Below are 26,747 nucleotides of genomic sequence, written 5' to 3' on the forward strand. Positions count from 1 at the left end.
GTGTCTCTATCAAGCTGGTATGGCAAACTGGGGCAGAGAGCTGTCCACTGCAGATATTACAGTTAGGGGCCATCTGTAGAATTAGCTATCCCTTTAACAAAGGCTGTTTCTGCTTAAACAAACAGGATCTTATTCACAATCCTCCCTCTATAATCTTGTCACTTCTAATAACAACAACAATCTGAGCCTCAGTGGTACAGACAAGTCGTCGTACGTACTTAACGTAACGTATGTTGCTCTGTTGTTGACACTTGGGCAGCTGCTCGGCGACTGGTACATTGTTGTTGACTGATAGGTGTTTTTCAAAAGCCTCACATTAACTTTTGAACTTCTCTGAATCCTCCCATCTGTTCATATGTTGCTGCAGCTCTGGTGTTTGGATTTTCAAATTAAAAGCCTCAGCTGTGCCACCGGCATTGTGATGTCGTCATTCATGTGATGGGGAAGGCCGACACAGATCAGAGCTGCAGATCGATCAACACAACACCACTGGAGAAAGAGTCTGTGATGGAGTTATGGGCTGCACGCCACCAATCTGCTCCGCTGAAGTGAAGTGTAAAATATGAGCGGCCGCTGCTTTCTAACACACCTGCTGTTTAAACCGTCTGTCCCTCCAAACCCCGAGCGCCTCTTCTGCCACCTCTCTCTCTCTTTCTCTCTGTGTCCTGTTGTCGCTGCCCTCTCATCTTCTTCATGCACATTTTCTTATCTCCTCCGCCTCGACCGACGCCTCCTCCTGCTCTCTCCTTCTCTCTTATCAGCTCTCACAGTCGACTTTCAGATGTTCCAAGACTTTTCCGCCCGGAGGATTTCATTCAAGTCAGATTTAATAGTTTAAAAAAAAAAAAAAAACAAGAGCAGGCTTTTTAATCCAAGATTTGAAAATACTCAATAATTACAGCATGAAACAAATTTGAAGGAGTTCCCTCCGGGTGCTACAGAGATATTGGATTCACGAGAACAGGACTCAAATTGGGTGTTATAGAAGGGTTAGAGTTGTTTTGAAGGTGATCTACGGTGGCCGTGACAGCCCAGTGCACTGCAACCTGAGAAAACTCATGCAAAAAACTTTTTTTTGTTGTTGTTGCCTTAAAGGGATAGTTCAACATTTTGACATTTTGGCAAACTCCAAAACTCTCTGGTGGACAAGTTGTGACCTGCACATTCACCACGCTATGAGATAATAACAGAACGTTATGAGACGGAGTTGTTTTAGAGGTAAATTTATGCAAAACCGCTGATGCGCGTTGCGTTCAGGGGCAGTTTTTCAGCAAGCAGTCTCTGTATTTACCTCGAAAATGGTGCAGGTCACAACTTGTCCACAATAGCGTTTTGGAGTTTTTGGATTGTGTATTTGATGAGTTTGATGAGGGAAACCAAGAAATTCCCTTAGCCTCCGTAACATAGCTCTGAGCAGCTCGCGGCTCTGCTCCGCCATTCTAAAAATATCTTGCACCGACAAATAAAGGTAACGAACCTACTGCTATGACTATAGGGATTATGGCAATGGACCAATTTGCCAAAATGTTGAACTAATTGAGCGTAGCGTTAGTTCTGGCAGGCCACGACGTCAAGCTCTAACTGCATAGCTGTCATCGCCGGCGCAGATGGCTCAGCTGACTCTGCGTGTCCACTCCCTATTGGGAAATTGCATTCAGAGCGGGGTATTTAAACTGCTCTCGCCCGAGCCTCCTTCCTGCCTCCTCTGCTGGCACTTTCGCAACCCACCTCCACCCCAGCTCCTCCTGTCGTTGTATTCATGTTGGTTGCTCTGCTCTGTCTGGGTTTTCTTTGCTGCTGCGCTCCCTGCTTATGCCGTTCATGATGGCTCGTGAAGGGCTCTTCCTGCAGGCTTTCCACGCAAGCGCGTGGTAGAGCAGGGGGTCCCAGAACAGTATCATACCGCCAAATAAAACTGTGCAAGTAAAACAGTAGGACAGAGACAAATGAGCAAAGGCCACGGGTTTGACTTGAACCTGAGCTTATAGGATTAGGTTATAGGATCACACCTTCATGCTACATGGTTTCCAGTGTGTTGGCATTATGTTGTCCCTCCATGAACTTCCACTGTCCCGGCACTGTGACTGTGTGACGACATCCCGGGGGTTCGTTCATCCATTCGGCTCCTCCTTCAGACCACCACCGTCTGAAAACCACCCTCTGCAGTTGGTCTCCAGTAATTGGGAGCAGCCCAGATAAAGAATACAATTGACCCTCCTCTTCTCCCCACTTTTCTCAACATCTCTGATTCTCACTTACACAACTTCTACCTTTCACCTCCATCTCGCTGAGCTTCCCTTTATTTCTTTCGCACTCACTCGTTCCTCATTCTGCTCCATTTCACTCTCACAGTTTCCCTATCCATTTGCTGTCTTGTTTGCCCTCTCACCCATTTCCATCTCCATCTCCTCCCTTCCAGCTCCTCTCTCTCCTCTATCGTTCTCGCCGCTCGTTCCCAGTGAATGTAATAATGTTAATGTGATCTGCAGTGCATCCATAAAACACACTCTAATCTCCCTGGCTGTCTGTGGGCATGTGGCTGAACCTGTTCAGCTATTTCTGGCTCCCTCTATTTCTCACTGTTATAGTGACTGTGTTATCCCTATAGAGCTCACTTCTCTGCTGCAGCGTGCATCACTTCCAGTGCCACTGTTGCTCGGCAGAACAGCAAGACTGAGGGGGTCAGCGATGTGTTTTGCTTACGCCGACTAACTTTTAAGACAGAAGAATCTATTTTCTAATGTTTCAGCCAAGAACGGGTGTTGTGCTCAGAGTGTGGAGAAACATTTAGAAAGGATTTAGAAACAGGACGTCATCAGGAAAACAGTCATGAAAAGGACAGCGAGTGCAGACGAGCTGGACGCTTCAGCTTCCAACAACTACAGCGAGACTGTATCTGCTTAGAAAACATTTTCTTTTGTTTGGTTAGTGTTACACACCAACAGCTGACTGAGTGAATGACGGGAGAAAGGTTTCTGAATAGCAAAGTCAGCTGCTCCACCATCCGACTCCGCCCCCTTAACTACCTGCTAATCCAAAAAGAGGAGGGGCCTATGTGGAGCAAAGACTTCAGTACATGCCGGTCTCTGAAATACACTCTGAATTTTGTCTGGATTCTGGTTCCAGTCCAGAGAGCGAATCCAGAATTCACCAAATTCACCAAAATAAAAGTGTTCACCAAAATAAAACGTATAAAATAGACAATAACTTGTAATACAGTTAAAAACAATAAAAGAAAATGGTTAACTTAATGGCTTGGAAATTTTATATTCTTTAAATTAAAAAGTTTCATGCATTTTTATTGGCTTGGTGCTTTTATTTTGACGGAAAGGCCTGTCTCTCTCACCCTGGTTCCGCTTGCTTACCAAAACAACTAGGCGGCCCCAGACTACGCACTGACTAACCCGTCACTCAAATGGCCACGCCCACAACTGGATATAATTTTAGGTTTTAATAAAAAGTAAAAAGGTGAGTAGTGTAAAAATCCACCATTATACAGTCGTCATGAAGGAAATTTTAAAATGGGAGTCTATGAAGACTGACGCACTGTTGGAGACTCACTCTAGTGGTCATTAGAGGAAGTGCAGTCTCTAAATGTGATGCTTGGTTGAAAATACTGCTATACACTGACTATTTGGAGATTTGTGTGTGTGTGTGTGTGTTTTTGAGTTATATTAACCTAAAGGCACATTATGCAGGATTAGTCGGTTACTGCTTATAAATACAACATTCAAAGTTGGCCCCATCTCCACGGCTCAATGAGCAGGACAGAGCAGCAGCGAGCAGAGAGCTAGAGAGTGAATGAAGATTAGTGAGTATAAAGCAGTGAGTCAGAGAAATATTTTCAGATTTTTTTTTGGTTATATTCTAAAACACAAATAAACACACCCACAGCTCAGCACGAAGCTCGCTTCAAACAGACACCATCCATGCATGCATCCATGATAACCTGGTCAAAACAGCCTTGCAGCGATATGACCTCACTGCCCCGGACATTGATCACGGACATCGACTGGCCTGGTCAGGTGACCCATTGATCAACTCGGTTTCAACTACATTCAGAAACACTGGTGCAGGAATGGTTGTGCGGTTGTGTGCATTGGGAGCGAGCTACAACACCTGTACAGTGCCGGTGTAGCTCGTCTATAAAATATGCATGAGCGCTACTAGTGAATGCTCCTTCAGGTGGACCCGCTGCCCCCCCAGAGCTCAGTCTTGATCCGATTTAACACCAGCGCTGTTGCTTTGCTTCCTCCTCGGGGCAAAGTAAACCTGCGGTCTGTGCATCCTGACTGGGAGCGAGGCCGACCCTGGGTATTTGAATGCAACTCACACGCGAGCGCTGCTGCCCTCAGGCGAGGCACTTAACCTGCAGTGACCCTCTAAAGCCTCAGCGAGATGAGGAGACAGCATGTGACAGGCCAATAAATCACAGCATTAATAACAGCGTCAGAATGTGGGACAGACATGCATTTGACAAGTTGCTCAGGCTATTTCTCCAACTCTCGCACTGCAACTCTGCAACTCACCCCCATGAGACTGAGACTCTGGGACCATCACAGCGTTTTAAAAGGGAGGACGGAAAAAATCAATGCTCTTGTCATTTTTGTATTTGACATTAATAGTTGATGCACAACTTCAGGAAGGAAAAAATACCAACCAGATGATAAAGAAAAGACACGTCCTCCAATTATTAAACAGCCATGTAGGTCATTTGTCCCTCCGGTGGTTAACCAGCTCTTTTATAACCTCACCTTTATGAAAAGGCCTTTAAAACCCTTTGGTTACTGCATCTATTTTACATGTTTTCTACAGTGTTTGGGCTTCTAAATACCAAGGGTCACATATTTTTTCTATTTCTATGGTTTTGTTGTTTTCGCTTATGTAATTTGTAATTTATGTAACTTACCTTGTTTTACTTTTTATCTGTTAAAGCACTTTGCAACTTTGTTAGGTTAACAGTGATATAAATAATGAATTCAAATAAAGTTTATAATTCATTTATTTCATAGTGAACACTGCAACTCACCCCCATGAGACAGAGACTCTGGGACCATCACAGCGTTTTGAAAGGGAGGACAGAAAAAATCAATGCTCTTGTCATTTTTATATTCCCAAAATGTGTTTGACATTAATAGTTGATGCACAACTTCAGGAAGAAAAAAAAAAATACAAAAAGACACGTCCTCCAATTAAACAGCCATGTAGGTCATTTGTCCTGCCTGTGGTTAACCAGCTCTTTTATAACCTCACTTTTATGAAAAGGCCTTTAAAACCCTTTGGTTATTGCATCTATTTTACATGTTTGCACAGTGTTGGGCTTTTAAATACCAAGGGTCACATCATTTTTCTATTTCTAATATGGTTTTGTTGTTTGTTTGCTGTTTTCGCTTATGTAATTTGTAATTTATGTAACTTACCTTGTTTTATTTTTTATCTTGCAACTTTGTTAGGTTAAATGTGATATAAATAATGGATTATAATAAAGGTTATTATTATCATGAGGTTTTCTTGGGAGTTTTTCATCAGTTGATATGAGGAACTATGGGCAGAGGATTTTGTAATGATGCTATGTAAAGCTCTTGGAAACAGACTGTTCGTAAAATGGGCTTTACAAATAAAATTGTCTTGCCTTGCACTGCCTATTTCTCTTGGACACAGCCTGTGGTGAGGAACCAGCAGACTACCCAGATGTTCATCACCATGGTGACATTGAAACAAACACAGTTAGTTGTCCTTCTTCTTGTCCCTAATCATCTCCCTCTTCGTCATCATCTTCTTCTTTTCTATGTCAAGGTTACAGCGTTGCTAGAACAGGGCGTAATACCAGCGTTTTTGGCTCTATGTGCCAGATGGATGGTGAGGTCATCACTATGAGACGTGACTGGTTAACTGTGCGTAGTAACAGCTGTGCTGGAGGACGCCGTCCCGAGACCGGCGTCTCTTCAGTCAAGTGATCTGATCTCCATGTTTTTCTGGGAAGCAGTGGGATCTGAAGGAACTGGGACCAGTTTGCTGCTGAACGCTGCCGTGCCCTCTGACCTCTCCTGTCATTAGCACCCTGTCACAATCACATGAATAATTCATACGCCGTCTTAAATCAGCAGAGCCGTGGCGTGTTAATTATTCTGCCATGCTTAGCACACTGATCACTTCCCCCTTCCCCTGTTATCTTGTTCTCTCACACACTCGTCTATTTAATAGTCTTCACTGCTGAGGGTGACACAACATATGGTGTTTTAATCTTGGAAAGGTCTTCCTCCATTCACTCTCCCACAACAACACACCTACTGTGGTCAGAGAGTCTGCGCACACACACACACACACACACACACACACACACTGGAGCTCATGAATGTCAGGGAACAGATGAAGCCGAGGAGCATATGTGTGCCATTAACTGAATGATGTAATCACAGACACATGCATCATGTGTGCGCGCAGCCGTGCACGCAGCTCCGCTCACAAACGACTATGGGGATTGGAAGCACACACACTAGACTACATCAACACTTAGCTCGTCCACAGCTGATCTATATTTAAGCGCTGCCTGGAATGGGACTCATCACTGATCTAACAACAAAATTAAATAAGACCAACTTGTTCTAAATCACACCTCCAGGCTATAAATAAGGCATTTATGGGAGGAGGAGGAGGAGGAGAAGCAAAGAAGCAGCTGTTAACGTCTTTCAGCTCGCTCTCTCTGACTGTCCAAAAGTTTTATTTACAACCTTAAAGAGCAGCAGGCAAAGAAACTGAGAGCAGCACCACAAAACAAACAACGGTCCATTACTATCAGCTATAGTCAGAGTGTGTGTCAGTGCTGCAAGATAAATTATATGCATGAAACTATGCCAGAGCAAGTCAAAAGTTAATAATACATAAATAAATACTATAAGTGAGACATCAATTAGAAACCAGGCTGGTATTTATGAACATTTTTTGCAAATTAAGGCATGAGCCATCAGGGATCGCTCCAATGATTGACGATCACCAATAACCAATATCATTGACCGTATGCACAACCATGTCTTCAATCCAGTCCAACATCAGGACACTTAGAACTGCATCAACATAAACCGATTTAGACCTCCTGTCTCTGTCTCGGTGATGAGCAATCGACTACCTGAAGAAAAACTGTCAACTTGATGAATGTTATTTCCCGTTCTCTCGGTTTTAGCTCCATGTTTGGTCTCCTCCAGCTCCTGAGGGAAACATCTGGCTCTGAAGTTGCTAAATGCTCCACATCTCTGAATGTATTCATGTTCTGAGGAACATCAAAATGACCAGAAGTTGTTAATTTTCTGTGAGCCAGCATCTCTCCCGCTGATGCTGTATTTGTAAACATTATGTATATATTTGTTGCTTTCATCATTTCAGTCTGAATACACAGTAAGTGCTCTAGCTGCTCTGAATAGGGATCACAGATGCTTCATGATGTGAGGTTTTATTTAATACGTAATGTTCACCAAGATCACTCTGATGCTAGTTCTAGGGTATTCTCAGACTTGTGTATTGACTCTTACTTTTATAAGCTGAATTACATTAATGTCTCTCAGGAAACCTGAAGAGAGAGCTCCTCTGTTCTCTGCTACCTACGCACACACACAGCTGACCTTTTCCTCGCCAGGTTTGTCTTCGGTAGGAGGTGGAGGTGTAATGCTGGAGAGATACCGGGGGTTGAGTCTTAATTAAAAGATGCTAATGCATGCCGCTACCTGCTGGCTTCAGCCACCCGCTCCAGGCCTTCCGCATCAAATCACTGTTAAATCCTGGATTATTGCTGCCTCCAATTTAACAGCCCGAGAAACACAATACAGCATCGCAGACATCCAAACACCCATGGGACCCAGTGACTGCTCTCGCCCCTGCGTGGCACAAACCTCACACTGATAAACAGCACAGTTAAAAAAGGGAGCATTAGTGAGCCACAAATGGAAGCAGTGGTTCCGGGAGCTCTGACAAACTGCAATTACGCCGTTGTCAAAGCCTGATTTCCTGCCCAGCCACACAGCAGGGAGCCGTAACAATAACAAGGCAGCGGCTCCGTCGGTAGCGTGTTTTTATCTGTTGTTTACCGTTTACAGCCGACGGCTCGGTACTGACTGACACACTGACCTCTGTGACCCGGTGGAGAGAAAACTGAATGTGTTCACTGAGGTGTTGCTTCATTATCAGGCCCCTCTGCAGCCGGAGAGACCTAAGGATAATTATTGTCCATTGAACTAAAAACTAAGAAGAAGATCCTGGGAGTTCATTTAATATGTGTGCATAAGTGAAAAAAAAATGAAGCTATAACATTTGTCTATTTTCTCAGAGAAATTAAATCCTGTAAGGTTGGAGGAGAGGGGGCAGGTATAGATGGGGCTGAGAGTAGTGACTGCTTTTTTGTGACATCACAAAGTTACTAAAGTCCTCCTGATGGCTGGTTTTAAAGGATAGTTCAACATTTTGGCAAATTGGCCCATTGCCATAATCCCTATTATCATAGCAGTAGGTTCGTTACCTTTAATCGTCGGTGCAAGCTATTTTTAGAACGGCGGAGCAGAGCCGCGAGCTGCTCAGAGCTACGCTACGGAGGCTAATGGGATTTCTTGGTTTCCCTCATCAAACTCATCAAATACACAATCCAACAACTCCAAAATGCTCTCATGGAGAAGTTGTGACCTGCACATTCACCACGCTATGAGATAGTAACAGAACGTTACGAGACAGAGTTGTTTTCGAGGTAAATTAATTAAAAACCGGTGATGCGCGTTTCCGTCGGGGGCAGTTTTTCGGCAAGCAGTCTCTGCATTTGCCTCGAAAACAACTCCGTCTCGTAACGTTCTGTTATTATCTCATAGCGTGGTGAATGTGCAGGTCACAACTTGTCCACGAGAGCGTTTTGGAGTTGTTGGATTGTGTATTTGATGAGTTTGATGAGGGAAACCAAGAAATCCCATTAGCCTCCGTAGCGTAGCGCTGAGCAGCTTGCGGCTCTGCTCCGCCGTTCTAAAAATAGTTTGCACTGACAATTAAAGGTAACAAACCTACTGCTAAAACTATAGGGATTATGGCAATGGACCAAATTGCCAAAATGTTGAACTATCCCTTTAAGGCTCAGTTTCTGATTGCAGGATGTGTGCATTTCTCTCTCGCTTTGATACTTTCACCGTATTACTACAGAACCAAGACCTGCTTTATAATCACACTGCACATGGACATCTAGCTTCAGACTATATGGACCTTTATAATGAAATGAATCACACTCACTGACGGACAGATGGATAGATGGATGCGAATAATGACAATAAATAACAAGTGGACAGTTGTGGTGGTGACATTTTTTTCATTTACATTACATTAGCAATTCAAAGTCACTGACATTGCAGTTCCCATGATGTGCATGTAGCACAGTCACTGTTGTGTTATCCAAGGATGGAAAGGCTGCCGGCTGTTCATCAGGATTAGGAGACAGGAGGACAGTGTGTCCCCAGAGCCTGGGAGCAGAGAGGACTCAGCTGGAGTCAGTGGGAGTGTAATGGAAGTGCAGAGAGCTTTCTCGCCTCATTCAAAACCTCCACACAGAACCATTTACTAAATAGATAAGAGACATAAATCTCCTGCAGCCCCAATCTCACTCAGCTTGCCCTCCTCTGGTACAACAAACATCCCTCCTTTTTTTCCCATCCACCTTTGTGTGTCCTCTGTCTCTCCCTGTCCTCTTTGTCCCCCATGCCCTCATCCTCCACCTCCCCACACTCCACAGAAACATTATCTACATGCATACCTGAGAGTGTTTAACAGACTGTAGCACAGACACAGCCATTTATTACCGCACACGACACTGTGGGATCATCTGTGGCAGAGCGGCGGCAGCAGCAGCAGCAGCAGCAGCAGCGGCAGCACGGTGGCATTCAGCAGACCTGACACCAAATTCACACTCTGGCTGCTGCTGCTGTCATGAGTCTTAATCTTCTAGCGTTATATTTGTTACTGAGGGGAAGTGTCGTGCTGCCACCTAGTGGTAAAAGCACAGTATTCTTGGCAAATCTCGAAATGTCTGTAGCACGCATGCACGGTGCAAAGGAAGACAATGTCACTCTGTGGTCCAAGTTTGCACAGGCCGTACATGGGAACCCAATCTCTGTAGTTTAGTTTTGGATACAATTTTTTCTTTTTCTTTTTTCTCACTCTTTCTTTTGGGGAGGTGACCTGTGTATTTGGATGGTGAATTTATATTTGTTTTGCTGCCCTTCTTATAATTGTAGTTTTCCTGTGTGTTGTTGTTGTTGCTGTTTATATGTTTTGCTTTTTGTTTTGTCGATTAGTTTGATTTTCTTGGTTTTATGTCCTGTCATGTGTACTTTTGTTATATCTCTGTTTTGTTTTTTGTTTTTCTAAAAAATGAAATTGAAAAATTCAATACAACATTTATCACCAAAAAAAGCGCAGTATTCTTGATACTGATATTTTAATTCCATCTGGATGTTTCGTCTTTAATTGTAAGTCTTTGCTGCAGTTTTGGAAATATTTCAAAGAATAATTCACAAGATGTTTTCTTCATGAACATTAAAAACCTTTTGTGATATTATTTTTTGTTGTTGTTGTGTACTGTGGACAGGAGTAACACACAGGTTTTTATAGTCTATTGAGTCATGACAGTAACATTATACATCAGGCTGCACCTGAGAAAGATTGATGCAGCTATAATGCTTTGCAGGTTATACATCATTAACCACAGGGTGCCTTGAAAGCAGTGACCAGAAAAAGACAGGGTCTTTCAATTTGTCTGTCTTTCATCTCTGTTTCTGCTGGTTTTTGTAAATGACGTTGTTATGAACAGATTTTTAAAATGACCTCACTCTGTCAGATTGGAGGCAAATGAACAAAAGTGGTCAAATGGTAAAAACTCAGTTGCATTACGATGTTGTAAACTGCACAGACTGAATCATTTATTATTAAACACTGGTTGAGGGTCCAACACTGTGGCTGTTCTGCCTGGAAACGGAGGTCACTGAGGTCATGTTGCAGCTCTGCACTGGCTGCAGTCAGAGCCAGAGCCATATTGTTATCAGGTTGTGCACACACATGTAGGACATCCGCCTCATTCTCATTTATCTCAGTTACACCCTCTGGATAAACCTTCACTTGAACTCGAGGATGAACTGATTTGATTCGCAATCTAAAGGTCAAGGTCAGTGTGACCTCACAAAACACTAAGCACACACAGCAATTATGACAATTTTAGATGACGTAGCCTCAGCCTCATCCCTGTGTGTTTGGTTTGCTGCACCATCCAACTTGCATCACACCATCTTTTCTCTCATTCACACTCCTCTAACTCTAACACCACTGAGTTCTCTCCTTCTTTTCCTCCACACCTCTTACTGAGTCTGTGAGTTAATATCTGTGAGGCCTCTCTCTTACTGTCACCAGCCCTGAGCCAGGTGGTGACAGAAGTCTGTATATCCACCTCAAACGGGAGCAGATGAAACAACTAAAGCTAAAATGTAAAGATGAAAGAAGAGGTTTTACAGTACAGTCATCCTGATCATAAAAGTCTGTTTGTGTTTCCATACTGTAGCCAGTCTTATTGCTATCACGACTAATTTTAGAACAAGCCTGCCAAACAAACATCTAATCAACAGCTGGTTATTGACACGATATCACTCGGAGCACAGATTAATGACTCTTCATTCTCCTGTGGTTGCTGAGAACGGCTCTGTCGTGTTGTCGGTGGCACAACATCGCCACCGTGAGATCAGACAGGAGAACTGTCACTGGAGGACGACTCGACGACGCACCAGCAGTGATGATAGCATCTATGAAGAGAAGCAGCTGAGGCTGAACACATCCTGACCTTTACTGTGGATCGAACACTCCAAAATACCTGGAAATTTCCCATGATTCAACTGAATTCACAAGGTAAACGCAGTCGATAGGCTACTTCTGCTGGTGCAACATGTCAGATATCTGAGTTGGACATCTCCCAGACTGCTGGTTTATTCATGTTGTACATGATGCAAGGGAGTCAGTACACTGTAGGTTTCACATATTAAACTCCATATTTTCTTCTTCTCTTGTGTTTTATCTGAAGTGGTGATCCATAAAAAGATAAGATTTGTGGTTTTAAGAACCAAAAACCATATCAGTGTAGTTTTATATCTCAGGCCTCTCTCTGGAGCTCTAATATCAGCAGGTAGATAAATACAAGGAGAGTAGGTAAATGTTACCTGTTCTTTTTAAAAGCAGGAAGAGAAGTGGAAATATGGTGATAACAGTAACATACTGTATAATAAAACGATTATAAATGAAAGAGAAGAGAAAGAAAGAATCTTAAAGCTACAGGTGTGTGTTGGTGTGGCACCTGCACTGAAAGCAATCCCTTACAGAAAAAACACATGAACTTCAAACGTTAATATGTAATTCTTCATATTTGAAAAAATTTGCACATGAGAATCATGTTATTTGCACATGGGAAACATGTGGTTTTGGCATGTTACTATGTAGAGCACATGTGTAAAACATGCTACCACATGTGGAAAATGGGTTCAAATAGGATCTCACATGTGATTCACATAAAATTGGGCCAAAATCACATGTTTCCCATGTGCAAAAGTTTTCACATGTGAAGAATCACATTGCGAATCACATGTGAAGTTAAGTTCATGTGTTTTTTTTTGTAAGGGACCAGTTAATTCCAGTTTGATAATGACAAAATACACAAAGTTGGTAGTTTATTTGGAACACCTGACTAAAACTAATGAACTCTAATACAACAATGCTGCAGCTGTCATCTCATTGATGAACAGTGTGATCATTGTGGAGGATGTAGTGTGTGAAGCTGTGTCACATTTAACACAGCAACCAACTATCTCTCTCTTTTGCTCCATTTTGAATTAGTTTCCTTTTTTTTTACTTATGTATAATAATCACATTTTTAGGTCAAGCCCCGAGCCAGGTTGTGACACTCTTTAGTCTGTCTTTAGTTATGTTGTGTAGCTTTAAGTGAGTCATGTGTGAAATCATTCATCAGAGTTGAGTAAGTCACTGTAAGTCTCCAGTCAGTGCAGTGGCACATTAGGACTCATTAATTAATACTCCAACTTATTTTGACTAATGAAAAGACACAACTGATTACATCTTGATTCACTGTTCAGCTTCATTATTATTTTTTAAGCAGCATTCACCTCACTACTAAACCTGATAGGTAAAGAATAGACATGTTCTTACCTTTGTAGTGACGATCATCTGTGAGAACAGAGAAGAGGAGGTAACTAACTAACTAGTCTCAAAGTGTTGTGTAAATCAACATATTCAGTCTGTCTGGTCTTGTGTTGATCTGCTTTAACAAACTGTGTGGAGGGACTCACAGTGACACACAGGTTTGGGCGTGTCCCACTTGCCCATCTTATTGCACAGTGACGAGTTTCGCCCCATGAGGATGAAGCCAGGCAGACAGGTGTAATGCAGCACGGTGCCCTCCACTGGCGGCCCGAGGGGCCAGGAAGACACCCGGCCATTTTCCAGCGATGTCCCCACCCGAGGACACAACAGCACTGGAACAGAGAGACAGACGAAACTTTGTTTTACACCTGATACTATGATAGAGATGCAGTGGGTAGCAAATATTAAATTCTATATGCAACGTCTTTAAAAGTCTCCTATTTTTCTCTCTTTCTCTAACAGAAGATTTCTGATAAACCAACTAAATCCTGCAAAATTAAATAATGAGTCCTGGTTGATGAGGATTTGCACATGACTGTTTTGTTGTGAGTTTGATACTTTCATAACCTAGACCTGATTTATTATTAATGTGGTACCTTTAAAGAAAAAATAAAAAGGCTGCAGAGCACAGTGAGGTATTTTTCAACCAGGTAGACATTGGTGACAGTTAAAAAAGAAGATGGAGTGAACAAAAGTGCACAAGACAGGAGGCAGGTTGACATTAGTGGGGATGAACTGAGGAGTGATCAATACTAAAAACAGACTGAGAACAACTGGAGTAGAGTGAGAAGTGAAGTGTGTATGACAAGGCAGGATTCATGAGACATTCACCAGACACAGTAGGAAACATAGAAAGACTAAAGGAGCTCTCCATGAATCGAAGCGGTGTGACGTGGAATCTGCTGACAGATGTGAACACCAGCCTTCAATCAACAACACAAATTCAGTGGAGGAATCTAATAGAAGAACCACTTAACATGCAGAGTCAGACGACTGGAAGGTGCTAATTTCCAGATGTCCCCTAAACGTCTCACGTGAGAGGGCAATGAGTAGAGCGAACACGCAAAAATCCCAATCACACAGCTGAACTGCGATTATTAGTATCGACGGCAGCAGCGGTGCCAGAGGCTGTAGGCGGCTAAAGGCGACTGAACCTGTGATGTCGCCGGTGACGGTGAGCGCTCTCCGCCATCACGGTGTTTTTTGTTTGTTTGTTTGTTTTTAAAGCTGCCGCCATTCACCGTATGGGCGTGCCGACGCGCGCGCGCCGTTAAAGGCCCAGTTGTGGGGGGGCGTTTTTGCAAAATGTGCAAATAAAATACCGTAGGATAAGATAAAGTTTTTTTTATTGATCCCACTTATTGCAAATACACTTGTTAGAGCACCCAAGTGAACAACAAGCAAAAATAAAGGATAAAATATAAAAAGATAGTGTAATGTGTTGATTGCTGTATGCAACTGGCAAAGCGACTAATTAAAATTAGTCTGTAGCTAACTCGGGTACATTTACATTTTAATGTTTTATTGTTGCTTTTTCAAATAAACAAATAAAATAAAATAAAATATATAGCCTAGCTACTGCTTTGTGCTAGAATTTTTAGAAGAAGAAATATGTTGCTTGTTCAGAAAAGGAATACTGCAAGGTGTGGGGGGCATGAAACTAAGAACATGCACACTGAGTGCCTGTTTCCCCTCAGGGCCATAAAAAGAGGATATTATGCAACAAAGGGCTCCTGGAACCTGTACCATACAGTTAGGTCTACAACATCTTTATCTACTGGCTGGATGGTTATAACTTGCTGTGGGAACTTTTCCTGTAGCACTTTTTTTAGTTGTTGTTGAGCTTATGAGAGACAAGCTGTAAATTAAGCTACTGTTATTAAACTTTTGGTGTCTAATACAATCCATGAAGTCTGGACTCTTTGTGCAACATGACATGAAAAGAAAATACAGCAGTGTCTTGAGGATTTTGAACAGGGTTGTGCTGAGCCTGAAGTGACCAGTCCGCTGTGACAGTGTGCTGCATTATCCACAGGTGACAAACATCTTACCTGCTTCTCACAGGCAGCATAGACCTGTGTTATTTACCCTGTCGCAAGATAAAGGTGTACAGGTGTAAATGCACTTCTATAAATATGAAACAACATGTTACAAAAAGCATCATTTACCAACTCAGCAGTATTTATTCTGACCTGTGTGAGCTGCAGGTTTCACATCGACATAAAAACATACATCACAACATGTGTCCAACATTATTTATTTACAGTCTGGAAACGTACTAGGGTACCACTTCACCTATAGAGTGCTATACCTCTATACTTTGTTGCCATGGCTACCATAATAACAGCCATGCCTCAGAAACTCTTTTTTTCAATTGATCCAAGGGTGTTTTTAGCACACGAAGGAGCGAGTTGCTTTTTGCTGTGACTGAAATTGTTGCAAGCTGAAGAACACACAAACAGCAGCGGTTCAATAGTCCCGGGCTTAAGTGTTTTGTTGTTGGCTGACGTTCGCAATGTGGAGATGCTAATGGACAAAACTGACATCGTCATACGTTCCTACCTCGTTAATATCAAGTCTTTTTCTTTCGTCTACTAAACTCATAGATTTGGACAAAAGTTTTTCTCTGCCTCCTTATCGATAATAACCCAGCAACAGAGGATAAAAGTGTCGCCGAATGTGCACTATAACACTGTCCACACAATGAACCATTATATAACAGTGAAGTGAGGCCCAAGAAAAAAAGACGAGCACTGGAAAAACTGAGAAATCTCCTTCACTTGTTGTTGTTACTCCATCCTTTTACTGTGATGCAAACTGGGGACGATTCAGTGGACACGCCGTGAAAACGAGGGACTTCTGGGGGGCCTCACAAATCAAAACTGCCCCGTTGCAAATGCTCAAGTCTGAGTCCAAAACCACAAAGGCTCACAACAAGGGGAACTCTAAACAACTCTCCTCCACAGGAAACATTGTTTTCCTTCACCGAGCAGAGACGACGGACGGAGGACTGGGATCATGGGGGGATGAATGGATGATTGACAGACGCATGGTGGATGACACAGTGAACACTCACAGCATCTACTGTGCTGGCTCAGGTCGGTCCAAGTGCCGTTGGGCAAACACTTCCTGACCTTGGGTCCCACGATCACCCTGTTGCCCCTGCAGATGTACTCTATCTCATAGTCTACTGGCAGCACCTGCACACTGCGGATCTACACACAAACACACACACACACACATATACACACACAGTTGAGCTATAGTGTTTGCAAAGGTCTCATTGTGTTTCACCATCCAATTAAACATCCAAAAACATTTCTATTTCCTCGTCTTCTCTTGTCTCTAGACATATACTGTAAAATATATATGTAGCTGTCATCTGCCTCACCTGCTCTTGTGTCAGACCTCTGTACCGGATCCCTCCATCCCGGGGAGGACGGATGATAGCACAACCTGAAAGAGAGACACACAATGTCAGGTGGAGCAGAAGAGAAGTATATCCAGCCATCCCTCAGCTCCTCCTGTCTCTGTCAGTCTGCTGCTTGTTAGTCAGCTGCTGACTGATGTATCCGATTCCTCTGAGCCACACAGCTCCATTGTTCCTAACAAATATTGAAACACATCAGCCTGTTGCGCAGCGGAGAGGGAGACAGAATCCATCATTACACACCAACACAACAACACACACTCAAGCTTATTTTGACTTGGTCCTGCTGCACAGTGTAAAACCAAATGTGGGCTCATCCATTTCCTCCAGTTGGGGTTAATAACATCTGTTGAGGAGTACAGTGACAATCTTTGAGTTATGACAGGTCTATAATGAGTCTATCATAGGTCTATGATAGATCTATGACAGGTTTTTGATAGGTCTATGATAGATCTAACAGGTCTATAATGAGTCTATCATAGATCTATAGATCTAGATGACAGGTCTATAACAGAAAAGCTTTCTGCAGCACCTTTGACTGAGCAGTAGTAAGAGTAGTATGACAACTTCATTTCAAGCATAAACCTGCCTTTAGACTGAATTCACAAAGAAAGCAAAAAGCAAACCCTGATGTTTTTGCAGTACAAATCTTTTGGTTGAGATCAGAAAAAGCTACAAACTAGACTTTTTAAAATAAACTTTTCTTTTCACTTGTTTTATATCATCCAGGTTAGGGTTATTCTTTAAAACAGAAGTCAAAGACAATGAAACGTTTTTCAGGATTCAGGAAAAAATCGGTCACATTAACATGGGGAAGAAACCTTGAGAGCTGTTGGTTTTTATTCAGTTTTATTGAGTTTTATCTGGTCTTATTTGATTCATTTTAATCTCTTACCCCCCGAGCACTGTTGACACTTTGTATGTCCTGTTGCATGTACTGTGCTGTTTGTCTATTAATGTCGTAAATGTGATTCACTGCAAACAAAATTGACCTGAGGGTATAAATAAAGTTACCTTTGAACCTTTGAAAAAACATAAACTTTGATAAAAAGTGATGTTAGGAAACGTTTTTCCCCAACCGACCACTAGATGGAGACCTCTGTCATGTTTTTAGCTGCTGACCAGCAGCCTGGCCTCCAGCAGCAGGCTCACTCATTAGCCTCGACAGTGAATTTTCTCCCGTAACACAGCATCCGTATGAGGTTTCGTCTTTGTTGCTGCCAGCAGAGCTTATTTGTTGACTGAGCGATGGTTTTACATGAAGAAATTGTGCTTTCAGTGGGATGGAAACACGGTTAATGGGGCCAGCTGGGGCCTGACTCGCGGGGAGAAGACAGATTTGCATGTTGAGGCTGTCTGAGACTGATTTACTTTCAGGTTTTTAGGCTACAGCAAAGAAAAAGAAATCTGAGATTTGGAAGGTGACAAAGAAGGAGAATTTTAATTCTGCCATCCCAATTATTTCTGCCTCAGAGGTTTCTGTATTTTTACATGCTTTGTATTTTTCAGAGCAGATCTATCAGAGGGTATTTGGTGATTAGTGATGGCCACCAGTACGAGCTCTGCATACTTCTTTACAGCATTCCTCAGAGATCCCATTTGTCTGCAACGTCTCATGATGGATTTTCTTTGGCTCTAATGATTTTAGTGACTCGCTGACCTCTGGTTCAATCCAGGTCAGATTTTTAAATTGAGACCCAAGATGTTGACAACAAACATTTCCTCATTATTTTAGAACTGACTATAGTGCTACTGCAGAGCTTCAGATGTTTTATCCGACTCAACATGAAACAATCAACATCTGTGCTGTGACATTATGACTTGAGTTTATCTTTTACCTTGCAATTTCTACATTTTTGGCTTTTGATTATCCTCCTGAAGGAATTTAAGTCAAGATGATTCATGTTTGCTTCACTGGGGATCAACAATATGATCCAGTCTTGAGGTGTGATTACCTGGTCATGTTGTTGTCATGATTGTTTTTGCATGAACCACCAACCCAGGGATCAGCGGCAGTGGCGTGCACAGGGCGGGGGGGGCTAAAGTGACCCCTGGGAGCCAAAACGTGCGTTGAAGTGCCCTCTAGGAGCCAAAACGTGTGCTAAAGTGCCCTATGGCAGCCAAAATGTGTGCTAAAGTGCCCTCTAGGAGCCAAAACGCATGCTAAAGTGCCCTCTAGGAGCCAAATCATGTGCTTAAGTGCCCTCTAGGAACCAAAACGCATGCTAAAGTGCCCTCTAGGAGCCAAAACGTGTGCTAAAGTGCCCTCATGGCAGCCAAAATGTGTGCTTATGTGCCCTCTAGGAGCCAAAACGCGTGCTAAAGTGCCCTCTAGGAACCAAAACGCATGCTAAAGTGCCCTCTAGGAACTAAAACGCGTGCTAAAGTGCCCTCTAGGAGCCAAAACCCATGCTAAAGTGCCCTCTAGGAGCCAAAACGCGTGCTAAAGTGCCCTCTAGGAGCCAAAACGTGTGCTTAAGTGCCCTCTTCAGTGGCGAGGACGCGCTATATGTGCCCTTTTTTTCCCCTTTTCGCCAAGTAATTATTATGTACATCTATTAAGAGTTAATAGAGGAGTAGCAGCAGTTTGGAGTTTCACACTTCCATCATGTAGATATTTCTATTTCAGTTTTGCTCTTGGTTTTCAGAATCATTCCACAGCATTTGGGAAACAGCACACATCAGTTTCACTTTTTATGTAGTTTTCTCTCCCACGTCACACTTCACTAATTAGTTGCGAGCTGTAGTTAGTGATTTCCCTCTATCCGGTCAGTTCGAGATTATCAATTGTTCTTTGTGTTGTGGCCAAGATATGTAGGAAGTGGAACATTTCATTTCATTTTCAAGCGATAACACAACGCAAATGTTTACCAATTTTTTGTATAGTGCCAAGTCATAACACACATTATCTCAAGACACTTTGCAGGGTAAAAGGTCAGGCTCTACTGAAGTTATTGGAAAAATGTGTTGGAGGAATGAAATGATTGTTTTTCTTGGGTTGTGTTCTTGTCAAACTTTGTACGAATTAATCAAAAGTTTTCATTGCACTGCTGTTTTGTTGACTTTCATATGACAGGACATGCTCAACATATACCCAGGATAACTTTGGTTGATACCCATTAATGGTGTGTCATATTACATCTTTAAAAGGCTAATTAGTAGACTGGTGTTACTTTAAGGACATAAAAGATTGGTTGGTCTGGAACAAATAATCTCTGAGTAACTGGGAGAAAAAGCAGAAAGTATTTCATCTGTCCCCAGTTTCCATTAGTGGCAAAGTCAGAAAGAGACTTCTTAATAAATCATAGCTGAAAATAACCAGAGCTCAATCTGATCTTAGACTCAAGTTTTATGACAGAAAAACAACCCCAGAACAACCTGACCTTATATCAGCACACACATCAAATTTAAGAAGGAAACCAACACAATATATTTTAATTGCAATTTCCGTCTGATAAAAAGTTCAAAACCGAAAGATAATCAACTCGGCTCCAGACTGTGTGATGTTTGTCATTAAAGCTTGGAGGAAAAAAAGCAGTTATAACTTAAGAGTTGACTTGATTAATCTGATTATTATATTCAATAGATATGAATAGAAATTAACAAATGAGACACTGCCAAGTTACACCAGTGGAAGGTATGAGCCCCTGAGAGCGGTGAACCTGACCAGCCTGTTAATAAAAACAGTTTCATGTTGGAGGAACGAACAGGCGTTAAAAAAAATAAAAAATAAAAAATGGTCCAGTAGAACGGTAACAGACTCTTTGATGAAGATGTCAGCCAAGCTTTGATGTAGATTGGGAGTGACCTTGATACACACCACCCACTACCTTACTTCACACTATGGCCATCAGTAATCCATTAAAGAACGTGAAATCAATCAGTCCTGGGAGGAGGGCAGCTCCAGTGAGCCCGCTGCTCTGTGTGTGTGTGTGTGTGCTGGCATTTCTTATTTCCTGCCAGTTCAGTGGAAACCTCCTCCTTTACACCAGAGCTACATCACAGGTACTTTCTGTGTGTCTGATTATCTCCAGTCTCTCCATCTCCGACTGCCTTACCTTCCCAGGGGACAATACATCAGGAGCCTGCCACTCCGCACAGGTTCACCTGCAGTGTAAAACCCTAATTACCAAACATTCAACCGCATTTCTCACCAGAGGCCAGGAAAGACCACGAGACGTGACTTCCATAGCAAACATCCACCACCCACCCCCCACCACCACCGTCTCTGACGCTCACCACAAAGAGGAAATGACAGCTCACTAATCTGACGGCAGGTTTATGTCTGTATTACAGAGATCTGACATCTGCCTCTGAGCATTAGTGTCAAAGCATGAGCTCGGATATAAAAGCACCATAAGCACCGGGAGTTTACAGCAAATATTCATTAGTGCTTTCAGCTCCCTTTGGTTGCAGATTGGTTTTTGAATGTGGGGCTTGGCCTGCCTGCCAAGCCGGGCTGTTAGAGGTGGGAAATGGTGCTTGTCCAGTATGAGTCTCAAGAGCTGTGGCAGCAATTTCATGCTCGGAGACTGACTGATATAAACGGACGGAAACGGACCAGAGACACAACTGTAGAATACTGAACACATACAGTATCTAACAGGACAACTTCACGTCTATCACTTCACAGGATTTCTACGCCTTTGGAGTTGAAGTGTAGTCGTATGTGCACTGATATACGACTAAAAACAAATACATCACATAGAGTACAATGAAAACACAGCCCCCAGAGTAAAACCTCACTGCTACAGAAGCAATAACACCAATGACTCCCAGTTGAGTCTAACTGGAAAAGCTTCTCAAAGAACCAGTGGACACCACAGCTTAATGGCTCCACATGTTGAGGAGAGACACACACAGAGGCTTCAGCAGATACTGAACATGGGCTGAAACACAGCTGGATGAACAGGAAGAGCAAGACAGCTCACGGTTCACATCATACACAACGTGGTCCTGAAGAACAGTCTTGGACCTGAGTGTAAATAAAAATGGTGCACAAATCCAATTTTTTTGGTAGATCTGATCAGGATCCGATCTCACTGACTGACAGTTCACATTACATGCTGAAAGTGATTAGATCCGATCTGCATGTGTCTATATTGTATGTCTCTTTCCACATTGGTTTCTACAGTAAGCACCCTACAAAAGGATGACAGGGAACTGTGTGTGTGCATGTCGTCGTTAAGTGGAGCCGTGGCGTTAATAAACTGCTAATTGCACAAAGGCGACAGAAACGGAGGCGACTGCTGAGCTATGTCGCCGCTGGAATGACGGTGTAACGGGCCGTTTGGTGCAGGCAGACCAGCGATGCCTTCTGTCTCTCCATCTTGTGTTGCGCTCATATTTGAGCAATGACACCGTTTGCATTGAATCGGATCTCTATGAATCTGATCAGAATCGCATTTGAAACCACTTCTGTATACGGTTTGAATCCGTTTCGGAAAAATTGGATCTCATGTGGTTTTTGGCTGTTCAGACTGTCAAAAAATCTAACTAGATACTGGATACTGGATATGACAAAAATCGGATTTGGAGTAAGCTGCTGCACTCTCGCCATCTTGGCAGTGTTTGACTCCACCCACTAGCTCCCAGGTAGTAAAAAATTGATGCATAGACAGAGTTGTTTGGAGCTAAGACAACAAACCATTAAATGCTGGTTGTTGTCAAGCTCAAGCATAGACTACACTCCTGTTAGCATCATTATCACAGATGGGCTACCTGCTCAAAGGTTAATTCATTTGCTGGCTAGTTGGTGCTAATTAATGCTAAGATACCATGACTAAGACCAGACTTAATGATGTTCTGAAGGTTAAAATAACCCAGAAGTCAAATTATCCATCTGATATTTCAGGCTTTCATCCGCTTATTTTGCTTTGTGCCTGCAGGACGGTAAAAATAAAACTTCCTATTGAACACTATTTGAAGCATCTAGAAGAATGATGCACCAAGAAGTGCCACAGAGCCTCCGCCGATGCATCCACACAGTCAATTTAAAACGACAACTGGAGAGACATCGTGTTGAAGACAGACAGTTGTGTTTGAGACAGTAGAGTCATTACCGGCAGAAGTGTTGTGCGCAGACACGCTGAGTCGGGGCAACACAGCAGAGAAGAGAAGAAAAGAGAGTGCCATCCCTCGACCTGGAAAAGAAAAAAGACAGGACAGGACAGGACAGGAGGGCACGTTAAAAAAGAGGAAGCTAAAAAAAGCAGGTGACACACTGGTGATGATGTATCATGTTTGTGTTTTCACTCACGAACAGGTGATATAACACTGCACCTCCAGCTACTACTCAAATAATACACCACAGAGTCCCCCAAGAACATATTTCAGGTCAGAACAATAATCTAATGCATGTTATTATCTACAGTCGGTGAACATCCATCACTTACATGACAGTGAAGGACAATATGCAATATTCAGCAGGGGTGGACTATTATTTTAGAAAAGCTCATAACAAGTTTTTGCAGGTGTTGTTCTTGCTGTGATGTCACATCAATTACGATCACCACCAATCACAGGGATCCCTACAACTGCCTACATCTAATACCACCTCTTCATCACTTCCCATACTTACTTCCACTTGACTTTAAACCCGCTGGAGGGCAAAAACAACCTGTGACAGTTTTCCCTGCAGCAATATAACAAAACTTTTGACTAGTGCTACAGATCATTAACTCTTGAATATAAAAACCACTCACTGAAAATCTTTTGACAAGTTTTACATTTTATAGAGTCTTTTATTCAGAAAAAAACTGCAGCTCCTCTATTGATAGCTGTATCAATAGTGTGGCATCAGCTTACAAGCTAAGCCCTGGCTTTTAACTTGCAGGTTTAAAGAGGAAGGAACTATGCAAGATTTTTACCTTAATTAAACAGCTTTGGAGCAATAATGATGGTTAAATAAATTACTTTTAACTTGTAACAGGGAGAGTGGAGGCTCTCTGGCTGCCTTCCACATAACATCTCTTGGCCAAAAACCAACGTTGCAAGATCAGCACCTCCGACCCACGGTGTCCCAGCTCTCGTCTTGGCGACACCATGACAGAAACGCGCCCCATAACCCATAATCTCTTGTTTATAACAAATAAGACACAAATATACACATCGTAACACACATATATATATAATAAATGACATGAACCCCCACTGGATTGGTTTCTCCCCCAGCTTCATTGAAAACAAATGCACATGGCCGTGAGGAGGGTTAGCAAAACAGCAGAGAAGCGACCGGACTTGCATAGTTCCCCTTTAAACATGTGCACCTCAAGTTTTGGAGATTCAATCATATCTATTTAAAATATCATTGATAGCAAGATACATTATAATGTTCAGTGAAGGACTGAAGGTCAATACTGCATCATATGTTTTCAGTTTCATGTTGTGATGTAAAACTGTCAGCGTCCTCCTCAGGTATAAAGTACATACACACTTCCAAGGTAACATTATTTCTGTGGCACAGTTATATGAGTGTCATGTTAAACAATGTGTGACACAGACAATATGACCATATGATACCCAGCTGATTTAAATGCCTGGTGGCTTGACAGCTTGAAAATTATGTGACGTTAAGCTATAGTTATCCATGTTAAATAGTTTGACAGGTTGTGATTTTTTTATTATTATTTTTTGCATAGTTTACCGCAGCAAATGGTGCTAGTGTACGTCAATGTCAGATTGGCAAGCCTGCTTTCTTATTGTTCTCTGATTATTGGTGCTGCATAAAAGCACATGAAGCACTTTGGGAAAAACATTTTTCGACAGGTGAAAACCATAAAAATGTCAGAGCTACAAGTCAAAAGTGGTGGAAAGACTTTAGGCTCTGGTTTGATGCTGGACAAAGAACAGGATAAAGGTCTTGAAAGTAGGTTTTGCGAGGCAGTGGTCTTTATTCCTAAACAAGTATTCAATTAAATCTGAGGGTGCTGCTGTGCCCAGTTGGTATTCCGGCCTTGCCACCTGCTTTAATGGGACCCATTTATAAACATTGCTCCCCTGCACTACAGATGTGAAAGAAATCCATAGGGTACCTTTAATCAGTGAGTTACCCCTACCAAGCATTTAATAATACAGGTTACAATGGGTGTAAGAGTAAGAGCCCAAAATGACACTGTGAGGCTGTGAATGGGTTCACGTGTCATTATATCAGTGGCCAGATCACAGCAGTGCGCAAACACGCACACACACGGGGACTTGTAGGTCCCACTTCTTCCTGGCTATTTGTGGAGATGTAATTGCAGCACAATTGAAGGATCTCATAATTTATTTTGACCCAACTGTTGAGGCTTGATAAAGAGCAAGGCTGGGAGGAGAATAAAAGGAGAACGCAGGGGCATTTCTTTTTCAATTCCCTCCATCTGGTTCTTTAAAAGAAAAAAAAAGTCACAAATGGTGGCAAGGCACAGAGCAGAGACACAGCAGCAGTAGCAGCAGCAGTGACTGACTAATCTGATATCAGGCTCCAGAAAGTGCATGTAAATGATCCCAACACTCACACACTGCTTCTCTGACAGTAGAAATCCTGGCAAAGAGCAGCCCCGGCTTCATACGTGTACTATTTTTTATTTATTTTTTTGCTTCTCTGAATTAGATTTTTAGAAAAAAAATATGTTTGATTAAAAAAGCCTTTTGTTGCCTTCATCATTTGTCAATCAACCATGACACAATGCAAAAAGCATTTCCTGTTTATTCTCATTTGAAACAATAGACATGGTTTGTTTCTGGTGATGCCTGAGTGCAGCAGCACAATAACACAACAAGCAGCCCCCTTTTCTCTGTATGACCACATGACTAAATGACTATGAGCTGAGTGTGTAACAGCCTTCATAGCTGCCTGCCCGGAGGGGAAATGTGAAATGGCTGTCAGAGGGTAAGGCTTCCTGTAGCAGGACTGTTTCTGCGCTCTGCTGCAGTGCACAGGTAAAAAAAAAAAAAAAAAGAAAAAAAACGTGCACAGTGGCGGCTGAGGGAACGGGAGAGGATCAAGCTCATTTAAATGCTACTGAAGAATCCTGACAGTGCCTTGGCATTTGTTAAAACAGGTGTTTTCTCTGTCATGCTACAAAGATCTAAGACTAAATTCCTAAAGCCTCAAACACACCAACTGGAGGCTGTAATGTTCAGCACACATGCAGGCGTCGACATCTCACTGGTTTGCAGATTAGAGACGGTCCTCATGTAAAGACAAGACCATGGGTCGCCTGTGCAGCAGGTTATTATGACTCACTGTCGTTTTGTTGCGAGGCGACACCTAGTGGTCATAGTAATGTTTAAGTTAATTCATGGGTCATCTTATTGAGTCATTATAAATCATTTCTAGTGGTTCTTTTTTTTATCAAGTCATGTGATGATGTTGAATTTCATTTTGTATGATGACATTATAACTAAATTCACCTGCTAACAGTGTTTCTTTTCACGTCATATGAATACTTTATTTATGGTTCAACTTCTGACAATGTCCTTTAATTAATATCAGGACACAGTGTGAGCTTCAGTTATCCAGGGTTTGATAAAACTTGCTCTGTAACACAGCACCTCTAGTTTCCTGAAGGACCAGTGTGTAGGATGTAATTGACATCTTGACGCCTTTTCAAGCCTGTAGGGGAACCTAAGGTGGCCTCTGAGGGAAGGACCTGCTCCCTATGTAGATATGAAGGACTCAGCTAATGAAAACACTTCATTTCAGTAGATCATACACCAGTGAGATCATAAGTATGAATTGTATTCCAATACAACCTCTGCACAGGTCTTGCAATCGATATGTTTGAGATTTTGGCTTCCTCAAACTCCAGAGGAGAGAAATTTCTAAAAGATTGATATCTCCTGTAGGAACCAGCTTGAGCTTGAGATCCACACACATGGTAGAAAGGTCAGTAAGTAGAGAGAGAGAGAGGGCTGACATGTTGCTGGTTTGGGTCAGTGCATGAGATTTGTTGACAATTAGAGAAATAAATTAATAGAATAAGTCTCGTCTTCATCAAACGAGAGGATCAGCACTGAACCTTTCCTGTCCGACCATAAACAGAACTGATCTAATGGAAATCCAGTGTCCAATGAACCTTGAAATCTATTGTTGAGATATGCTATTTGACGGATAGTCCTA

At 42.4% G+C, this 26,747-nt stretch overlaps 1 protein-coding gene across 1 annotated transcript in view; it reads right to left on the bottom strand.

Annotated features, from left to right (window-relative positions):
- Nucleotides 1-26,747, bottom strand: part of gabbr1b (gamma-aminobutyric acid (GABA) B receptor, 1b) — a 143,306-nt gene that overhangs the window by 87,984 nt on the left and 28,575 nt on the right. Inside the window, exons 2-6 of the mRNA XM_085791120.1 lie at nucleotides 22,705-22,785; nucleotides 16,604-16,668; nucleotides 16,289-16,427; nucleotides 13,359-13,544; nucleotides 13,219-13,236 (exon numbers count right to left, since the gene is read on the bottom strand). Coding sequence (XP_085647246.1) covers nucleotides 13,219-13,236; nucleotides 13,359-13,544; nucleotides 16,289-16,427; nucleotides 16,604-16,668; nucleotides 22,705-22,785 — 489 coding nt within the window. The remainder of the gene's footprint in view (nucleotides 1-13,218; nucleotides 13,237-13,358; nucleotides 13,545-16,288; nucleotides 16,428-16,603; nucleotides 16,669-22,704; nucleotides 22,786-26,747) is intronic.

This window comes from Trachurus japonicus, chromosome 11, assembly GCF_045865225.1.
Source record: "Trachurus japonicus isolate A0001 chromosome 11, Traja_1.0".
Classification (NCBI taxonomy): domain Eukaryota; kingdom Metazoa; phylum Chordata; class Actinopteri; order Carangiformes; family Carangidae; genus Trachurus; species Trachurus japonicus.